Below are 10,038 nucleotides of genomic sequence, written 5' to 3' on the forward strand. Positions count from 1 at the left end.
GCACTACAGTTTCAAAATCTGAATCAAATATTGGAGCCTTAGCTCTAAGCATGTCCGGAGATTTAGACAAACCATTGCTTAAACTCTTGTGCTTGTATCTCTTTTTTTTTTTTTTTTTTTTTTTTGATAATCCAGGTATCCGGACTTTAGTCCGACTATCCCACCGCGTCCAACCGGAACTGGCGAAGAAGGTCCTGTGGCCGGGGCTCAAACTCGTGATGGCGGACACCTCAGCCGAGGTTCCTTAACCACCAGACCACGAGGCCCGGTTCTTGTGCTTGTATCTTAAACAACATAAGTCACCAAAACTAACACCATTACTCCTTTTCAAGATGTTGGATGGTTTCTCAGTATCCACTAGCCACTGGCTTCATTAGATTTGCTAACCACTACACCACTACCATCAATGAACCAAATGATAGATCCTACATCGCCAAAACATCAATCCAGCTCAGATTAGAGGAGATCACAAACATTGTCTCCCGATTTAATACTCACCATACATGTTCGAGGTTTCATAGACGCCGTCTAAAAATGATATTGTAACACTTTTATCTTCATTTCTTGAAATGATATTTGTATTTTTAGCATTAAAGAAAAAATAGACGCCGTCTAGAGCAAATGGGGTTTACCAATTTCTCATTATGGGATGCCCTCCTAAACCATTGCTTGACTTTGACTAAACCATCAAGAAGGCTTGCATCTCCAACTCTGTTCTCATCCAGAAAATATTAACATTTTTCAAGTACTAAGATCAGTTCTTTACCGACACTCAGTACATATACATTAGGCTAAGTCTTGAAGTGTTTGACCCTCAACTTTGACTCAGATAATCGGTCAACGATTGATTCACTAGAGAAAAAACAGCTTTTCAAAAAGTAAAAGTCATAGACTTATAGAATATGGTTTGGTATATATTTCTGATGAGTGTGTATATAATAAGTTTCAGTCATCAAATTTATACAAGAAAACTCGTATCAAATTTGACCAAATTAATTCTCCTGTTACTCTGGAGTTACATTCGTGAGCTTCTTTTACTCACCTGCCACCCTGTCAAAACCGTGCGTGCCCATGTTATTTGATTTTTTTTTTCTCTCTCTCTCTCTGTTCTCCTTTTTGTGTGATATATATTAAAAACAATTAAAATTGGAAAATATCTAGATCTTCAGGTTGTTATTGGATCTCTTCTGATAAGTGTAAATGGATTTACAGTAACAATCCCTGGAGAGGGACACGATTAATCTTCTATTTTTGCTCATTACAACCTAAAAACCTGTCTTAAAATTGTACTTTTTTTTCTTTTTTCTTACAAATTTTTTTCCTGTCTGGATTTCGTTGGCCTTCTCCTGCGCTCTCTGTCTCTCTCTCTCGCTCGATTCAATTTGGGCGAGATAGGGTTTATCACCAGATACCTTCTAAAAGCTTGTATCTTTATAGGATCCGCATAGATCTCTCTTTAACCCATCTGCAAAAATGTAAGCTTTTAAATTCGTCTCTAAGCTCGATTTGCGTGCTTGATTGTGTTCTGATATGATTGTATCCGTTGATTTGGGTTCAGGGTTCAAGATCTTCCAATGAACTGAAACTAGGGTTTCTAAAGTTATGCTTAGACAATAAAGCTCGAGACTTTGTGACCTTAACACAGAGCTGATTACTTCAGGGTTTAGATATGATCAAACAGATATTTGGGAAGCTGCCTAGAAAGCCTTCCAAGTCATTGAACAATGACTCCAACGGTGAAGGAGCTGTTAACTCCTATTACGCCCCAAACCCATCAGCTTCTGGTTCTCGTCTACCAAATGGGACTCTTGCTCCTAACTCTAACAAGAACATTCAAGCTGGACCCTTTCCACCTTCTGGTGTTGTATACGAGGCCTTGCCTAGCTTCAGAGACGTTCCCATCTCCGAGAAACCTAATCTCTTCCTCCAGAAGCTGACCATGTGCTGCGTTGTATTCGACTTCAGAGACCCCTCCAAGAATCTCAAGGAGAAAGAGATTAAGAGGCAGACACTCCTCGAGCTCGTTGACTACGTCGCATCAGTTGGCGTGAAGTTTAACGAAGCTGCGATCCAGGAGCTGACCAAGATGGTAGCTGTGAATCTCTTCAGAACGTTTCCTTCAGCTAACCACGAGACTAAGATCCTGGAGATGCACGATTTGGAAGATGAGGAGCCTTCCTTGGAGCCGGCTTGGCCTCACATTCAAGTCGTCTACGAGATTCTCCTCAGGTTCGTGGCGTCTCCCATGACTGACGCAAAGCTCGCAAAGAGATACATTGACCACTCTTTCGTCTTGAAGCTCTTAGACTTGTTTGATTCCGAAGATCAAAGAGAGAGAGAGTATCTGAAAACCATTCTCCACCGTGTTTACGGGAAGTTCATGGTCCATAGGCCTTACATCAGAAAGGCCATAAACAACATCTTCTACAGGTTCATCTCCGAGACTGAGAAGCATAACGGTATCGCGGAGTTGCTGGAGATTCTTGGGAGTATAATCAATGGGTTTGCTTTGCCTTTGAAAGAAGAGCATAAGCTCTTCCTTGTCCGTGCTTTGATCCCTCTCCACAAGCCTAAATGCGCGTCGGTCTATTACCAGCAGCTCTCTTATTGCATTGTTCAGTTTGTGGAGAAAGACTTCAAGCTCGCGGATTGCATTATCAGAGGCCTGCTAAAGTATTGGCCTGTGACTAACAGCTCTAAAGAAGTTATGTTTCTTGGTGAGTTGGAAGAAGTCTTGGAAGCAACTCAAGCTGCTGAGTTTCAACGTTGTATGGTCCCTTTGTTCCGACAGATAGCTCGTTGTCTCAACAGTTCACATTTCCAGGTTCTACTTCTTGTTTTTGTGTTTTCTCTCTTGACAAGAGTCTTCTTACTTATAAGGAAGTTGTATTGTTGGCTATTAGGTTGCTGAGAGAGCATTGTTTCTATGGAACAACGATCACATAAGAAACCTGATCACTCAGAACCATAAAGTGATCATGCCTATAGTCTTCCCAGCTCTAGAGAGGAACACGCGTGGACATTGGAACCAAGCGGTTAAGACTCTGACTCTAAACGTGAGGAAAGTGTTCTCCGACGTTGACCAAGCTCTCTTCGATGAGTGTTTAGCTAAATTCCAAGTGGAAGAAGAGAATAAGACAGAGCTTAAAGCGAACCGGGAAAGAACATGGAAGAGGTTAGAAGATTTGGCGGCTTCAAAGACCAACGAGGCAGAGCTGGTCCCAAGATTTGTGTCCTCGGTGAATCTTGCAAGCAGCTCTGAGTCCTCAGGGTAGGTACTGTGGTTTCTGATCTGTTATGTCAGCTTATACTTTAATGGTAACGATACGGATTCGGGTTTGAGTTGTTGAATCGGTTTTCTTGAGGCAACCAAGAAGATAGAGAGAGAGGAGTGTGAAGTATCTCAATTCTCATCATTGAATACTTTTAACAGCTTTTTTGTGTATGGGTTTACTTTGTTGGTTGCTTGTGATCTTCTTCCGGGAATGGGCAAAACAGCATACTTTATGTACTGTAAGAAACTATAGGGATGGCTCTTGAGAGACGAATGTATAATTATTTTGTTTAATTTAATCTTTTGGATCAAATTGAGAATGTTTTATCTATTTTCCGTTCTCCACAGTTTCGGAATACCTGCAAAATTTTCCAGCTGTGCAAATTATATATTTTAATTATTTTCGATAAATTTTTAAGTTTTAGATATACTATCTTTTGGATCAAATTGAGAATGTTTTATCTATTTTCCGTTCTCCACAGTTTCGGAATACCTGCAAAATTTTCCAGCTGTGCAAATTATATATTTTAATTATTTTCGATAAATTTTTAAGTTTTAGATATACTTTAGGTTTTTGGTATATATTTTATTTTTGATTTTTCGATAGTATATATGATTTTCATATTTGGATACTTAAAAGAATATCTGTTAAAAATGATAAATACTGAAATTAAAATATATTCGAAAATGTCTACATATTCAAACTGATATAACTACCTGGATGTTCAAGCCTAGGCTAATATTAAAATTAGTAGGTATTGATCTAATTATACATTGTAAATATTTAAAAATAATAATTTACTGATAATGTAACAAAATGGTATAGGAGATGATTGGTTGGGATATACCAAGTGTATTCATTTTTAATTTCTATCTAGAGTCATCAAAATTACTAATCATACTTTTATCTAGTTTTTAAAGGTAAAGTCAAAAATAGATATATAACCTTTTTTATTAAGCAGTAGAAAAAAATATATTTATCATAGGGAATATCGTTTTTTTGTTCTCATTTAATTTTTAGCATTATATTGTATTTTATGTTTCCTAAAAATATTATTTAATATTTTTATTATTATATAAAGAATATCATTTTAAAATTTTAATACAAGTTATATTTATTTTAACTTAATATTTTATTGTAAATTTTATTGATTTTATAAATAATTTTATTTAGTTCTAATACTATTGATTGAATAGGTATAGTTAATAAAACTAGAAATGTATTTTAATTATATTTTTAATTTGGTTAAAAAGTATCAAAATGACATAATTTTAAGAGAAAAAAGAGTATATAGCTAGCTACGTCAATAATATGTCTACGGTGATTAATCATCGACATATTAATACTCCCTCCGGATTTGAATATATGATGTTTAAGGTTGTGCACACATATTAGAAAAAAAAAAAACTAATACCAAAAAGGAAGCAAAGTCAAACCAATAAAACTCTTATAAATTAAAGGAAAAATAACCAATTAATATACAAACAAAAATCGGATCGATGATGCGTTCACACTATCACTTCCTTCAACAAAAATGGCTGCCTTCCTCTGATTCACGACCAAAGACTTCGAAATTCCAACAGACAGAAGTTTCTTTAATTGATCTTCTTAGTATTGAAAATCAAATAATATTTCCAAAAATTAACAGCGCCGATTGAAATTAATATATTCTAATAGGAATCATTCTCAGAGTTGAAAATAGTCAACGTCGAACTAGTCAACCTTCCTCCTCTTTGAATCTCATCTCTCTTCTCTTATTCCCCAAACCACACGAAAAAAAAAAAAAAAAAAACACAGAGACCTCTACGAATCCAAAGATGGAGCTACGGATCCGAATTGCTACCCTTCTTCCTCTTCTCCTTCTCCTCTTCTCAACGTCGTCTCTGTTCTTCACCGTGGAATCTAAATGCAGTGGAAGCTGCAACTTAGCTTTAGCCTCTTACTTCCTCGAAAACGGAACAACCCTCTCCAACATCAACCAGAACCTCAACTCTCCCGCCGCGCCTTTCGATCAAGTCAACTTCGAGCCGATCCTAAGGTACAACCCCAGCATAACAAACAAAGACTTAATCCAGATGGGTTCTCGTGTTCTTGTCCCTTTCCCTTGCGAGTGCCAACCCGGAGACTTTCTTGCCCACGTGTTCAGATACAGTATCCAACAGGAAGATACTTATGGCGTAGTTGCGACTAAACATTACGCGAACCTCACGACGGAGGAGTCTTTGCAGAGGACCAACTCTTTTCCGGCGACTAACATCCCTCCCTCCGCGACGTTAAACGTGTCCGTGAACTGCTTTTGCGGTAACGAGAGTGTGTCAAAGGATTATGGGTTGTTCGTTACTTACCCGCTTCGTCCTGAAGATAGTCTCGACGCGATCGCGAGTTCTTCCGGTGTACCGGCGGAGTTTATTCAAAGGTATAACCCTGGTGTTGATTTCCGGTCAGGGAGAGGGATTGTCTTTGTTCCGGGGAAAGGTAAAGATCTTTCTCACCCTGGTGTTAGACACCGCAGAATTCATATAATTGTATTTTATGTATTGTGGAAGTTTCTATATATCTATATCCATTCTCATTTGCCTTGGATCTGGTAACAATAGTTAATTAATCAGGAATTTCATGAGTCCATTAGCAGTAGGATTTTCTAACTGAGATATATGTTGTGTTCTCGTAATCCGAAAAATATACATTTAGCCTCTAATAATAAAATCAGTCAATTGGTGAACCACTGTCGATTTAATATTTTCGGTTAATCATTATCTTCTCTCATTTGTTATAACATTCTTGTTGCAGATCCAAATGGTACATTCCCACCTTTCAATTCAAGGTAGGTTTTGTTTGTTTGTTTCAGTCTATCTGTCACTGCTTTGATTTCTATGAACTGATGTACTCTCCTTTTCTTATGTTGTTTTGTAGTGACAAAGGTTGGTTCTTCTCCCCGTTTCTGAGCTTTTGATGGTAGGAAAGAAGAAACTTAGGAGAGATTGAGAAATAATTGTTTTTTGATATAAGCAGGTGGGCTTGGTGCTGGAGTTATAGCTGGTATATGTATAGGAGTGTTGGTGGCTCTGTTGTTGATCTCCTTTGTCATATACTATGCTTACCGAAAGAACAAGAAGCAAGATTCACATTCATCTTCTATCCCGTTGTCTGCTAAGGTTGATCAGGGTAAGTTTTGTACGTGATGGAGGGATTTATATGTGTGTGCCCATTTTGAGGTGGAGTTTCTTTAGTAAGTTTTAATGAATCTGCAGCTAGCCTCCAGAGTGGAGACTTGGTTGGTACAGGAGTTGCTCCTGGCCTTGCCGCCATAAGCGTGGACAAGTCTGTTGAGTTTACCTTGGAGGAGCTAGCAAAGGCTACTGATAATTTCAATCTGTCTTTTAAGATAGGGCAAGGTGGTTTTGGTGCTGTTTACTATGCAGAGCTTAGAGGAGAAGTAAGCAGAGATTCTTTTTTTCATCCTTGTTATTGTTGGTCTACATGGAACATTAAACACTATTTGATGTGTAGAAAGCTGCAATCAAGAAGATGGACATGGAGGCATCGAAACAGTTCTTGGCGGAACTAAAAGTCTTAACACGTGTACATCATGTCAACCTGGTAAAGCTTAAACTGTGTTTCTCTGTCAGATAAGAGATCATCTTTGATCAGATAACAAGACTTGTTTTTTTCTTTCTTTCATGCAGGTTCGTCTGATTGGTTATTGTGTAGAGGGGTCTCTGTTCTTGATCTATGAGTATGTTGAGAATGGCAACCTTGGACAACATTTACATGGATCAGGTACCTACACATATACTAGTACTAATAAGGTGAAACTTGCAATCAGTGATAGAAACTAAGGAGTTTATTATGTAAACTAGGACGTGAACCGCTACCGTGGATTAAGAGAGTCCACATTGCGCTAGATTCAGCTAGAGGTTTAGAGTATATCCACGAGCACACGGTTCCAGTTTATGTTCACAGGGACATTAAATCTGCCAATATATTGATAGATCAGAGCTTCAGAGCAAAGGTTCATTCTCACTTTCTAATTGACTGAAACTATGTTATCTTTGCTTTGTTCAATGGCACTGAGTAACTTCCGTGTGTAACAACAGGTCGCTGATTTCGGTTTAACAAAACTGACAGAAGTGGGAAGCTCAGCGACACGTGGGGCGATGGGTACATTTGGTTACATGGCACCTGAGTAAAGCTTATTTCTCTCTACATATCATAAAATATTTGTATTATCATTGTAGTGATGGTATACAATAATGCAACTGCAGGATTGTATATGGAGAAGTGTCTGCGAAAGTAGATGTATATGCATTTGGAGTGGTCCTTTACGAGTTGATCTCTGCGAAAGCCGCGGTTGTCAAGATGAACCAAGCCAGTGGTGAATTCAGAGGCCTCGTGGGTGTGGTTAGTACTACTATTGCTTGCTTCCCTTCTTTCAAGACATGTATTGTCACTTAAGCATTTGCTTTCTTACTTTGTCATGCAGTTCGAAGAAGTATTCAAGGAGGCAGACAAAGAAGAAGCACTACGGAAGATTATCGATCCGAGGCTTGGTGATAACTATCCGTTTGATTCTGTATATAAGGTAGAATAATATCTTCCTGTGTCCAATCTATCTTAACCAAGATCGCTAAACCAAGCCAATGATGTGGTTTATATTGGTTTAGATGGCGGAACTAGGGAAAGCTTGTACGCAAGAGAACGCGCAGCTCCGTCCAAGTATGAGATACATTGTCGTTGCTTTATCTACTCTTATCTCGTCAACCGGAAACTGGGACGTCGGAAACTTCCAGAACGATGATATTGTCAGCCTTATGTCTGGCCGGTAGAGTTTGCTGTTTTATAGAAATGATTGTTCTTGGTTTTAACTTTAACTTCAAGATTCAATTTGTTAAGCTTCAGTATATGTATATTTCCTATACGAACTGTGCATGTCACCTGTTGACTTCTATATAATCTTCTATGATAATTAATTTGACAAGTTCGACGTCAACAATCTCAGTATCTTACGCAAGTATTAAATTTTGAAATTGTTATGGATATTCTATCGAAGCTTCGAAAAGGTCTAGAGCTTTGTTCGTCACCATGTTGTAACAAAGGCGACTGGCTGGCTTAGGCCCCCATAGACTACTCACTATGATCTTAATGTTCTAACAGTGTTGGAGCGTTCTGGCCTGTCCGTAGACGCACCGTGCCAACGTTAACAGCTGCCGCAAGCGAAAAACAAAATCAAATGAAAAATATCTACAATAATATGAAAGCTATTGTAGTTTAGTGTGCAAGAAAATTTCTTTATTTATACAACTTTTAAATAATTAACAAATTTTTCATAATTTATTTAGTTTCTTTAAAATCTATGTTTTTGTTGTAGTCTCATCTTTTGTTTGACTCGTGAAGCTGTTAACGAAGCTACATATTTATATAGAATCTCATTACATGAAACCCTAGGCCAATGTTTCTTATTTTCTCATGTAAGCACGGCAATGCGTAGACGTGTATCAATTGCTCTGATCGCATCAGCTTCTATTGATGTGATTACTCAAAATGAGCTCCTAGTTCGGACTCCATTGCCTCTTTATACTTTTTATGTTAACCATCCGATTCCACATAATTCTGCAAAGGACGTTTGTACGTTACCAACCAGTCTTTGTCAGATACCCTTTACAGGATTAACCTGTGCCTCTTCTCTACAGCGAAATGAGTTTTCTTTCTTTGTGGTTTGGTTTTAGACTTTTAGTGGTTTTTTTTTGTTTCAGGATTCAATGGTTAAAGATAAGTTGGAATTCAGTGAAGAACCGAATTTAAAATTGAACCCGTTACTTGAAAACGCGTATACACAATCCAATGTTTAAGGCGGCATATAGTCCGGGAAATAAGATAGTTGTGGAAGAGCCGACGCATGATCGGGCGCTGGAAAGTGCGCCGTTTTTCTTTAACGAATTATATTTTTTACAAGTTTTTGTGGAAAAATGTTTTGCAAATTTATTGTGCTTTTATCATATCGATCTCTTTAAAAGCCAGGTGAACAATGTAATGTACTATATATGAAGAATTGTTGGTTTAGGGCAAATTAAAAAAAGTTGCTGATGGTAAAAATTTTGAAAATAAATAAAGCTCAAAATAATATGATGTTTGTGGTCAAACTTCAAAATAACTTTTTCAAAAAAGTTCAAAATAATCTACGTATATAATAAAATTAGAGCCATTCTCTCAAATAATGTTTTTAAAGTTTTTGTTACAAAATAACCTTAAAAAAATGACTTTTCAAAATGAAAATGTGCTGAATAGCACATAGCAAAATGACTAAGCCAAAAGCGGGCGGAGGCCTTGGCCTAAGGGATATTCAAATATTCAATCAAGCTCTATTAGCGAAACAAGTATGGAGGATCTTAATACTACTTGGAAAATACTGCCACAAGACATCATTCCTAGAGGCACAAGCCCCTGCAGTATGTTCACACGGATGGAGGAGCAAACTACATGGCAGAGATTTACTAAAAGGGAATGTGGGTAAAGCAATAGGAAACGGAGAAGATACTAGAGTATGGAAGGACTCTTGGCTATCCCTAGAAGAAAATATCAAAATTTTGGGCCAATCCAAGAAAAAGGACTCGATCTTAGAGTGTTTTATCTACTAACATCTGACATGAAATGGAATGAAGCCAGATTAGAAGAATTTGTACCTCTGCTAGCGGACCAAATCAAATGCTTAAGACCAAGTGAGACGGGAGCAGCATACATCTTTATCTGGCGACCAGCGAGATCA

At 37.7% G+C, this 10,038-nt stretch overlaps 2 protein-coding genes across 3 annotated transcripts; both read left to right on the forward strand.

Moving 5' to 3' along the window:
- The first annotated feature begins 1,072 nt into the window (after nucleotides 1–1,072).
- LOC106396685 (serine/threonine protein phosphatase 2A 59 kDa regulatory subunit B' zeta isoform) lies at nucleotides 1,073–3,587 on the forward strand. Its single transcript, XM_013837153.3, has 3 exons — nucleotides 1,073–1,475; nucleotides 1,559–2,824; nucleotides 2,904–3,587. Exons 2-3 carry the CDS (start codon nucleotides 1,670–1,672, stop codon nucleotides 3,273–3,275), a joined length of 1,527 nt encoding a protein of 508 aa, XP_013692607.1. The 5' UTR covers nucleotides 1,073–1,475; nucleotides 1,559–1,669; the 3' UTR covers nucleotides 3,276–3,587.
- A 1,218-nt stretch (nucleotides 3,588–4,805) lies between these two features.
- Nucleotides 4,806–8,253, forward strand: LOC106396684 (chitin elicitor receptor kinase 1). Of its 2 annotated transcripts, none has more exons than XM_013837151.3 (12): nucleotides 4,806–5,750; nucleotides 6,066–6,099; nucleotides 6,189–6,196; nucleotides 6,285–6,440; nucleotides 6,527–6,711; nucleotides 6,786–6,875; nucleotides 6,962–7,055; nucleotides 7,136–7,287; nucleotides 7,373–7,461; nucleotides 7,541–7,676; nucleotides 7,759–7,857; nucleotides 7,940–8,253. In XM_013837151.3, the coding sequence occupies exons 1-12, from the start codon at nucleotides 5,093–5,095 to the stop codon at nucleotides 8,099–8,101; spliced, it is 1,863 nt and encodes a 620-aa protein (XP_013692605.2). In that variant the 5' UTR covers nucleotides 4,806–5,092; the 3' UTR covers nucleotides 8,102–8,253. The 2 variants fall into 2 exon arrangements, with proteins under 2 accessions (XP_013692605.2, XP_013692606.2); XM_013837152.3 differs by having other exon boundaries at nucleotides 4,811–5,750; nucleotides 6,288–6,440.
- The last annotated feature ends 1,785 nt before the right edge of the window (nucleotides 8,254–10,038 follow it).

The sequence above is a fragment of the Brassica napus genome, chromosome C5 (assembly GCF_020379485.1).
Source record: "Brassica napus cultivar Da-Ae chromosome C5, Da-Ae, whole genome shotgun sequence".
In the NCBI taxonomy this organism is placed as follows: Eukaryota; Viridiplantae; Streptophyta; class Magnoliopsida; order Brassicales; family Brassicaceae; genus Brassica; species Brassica napus.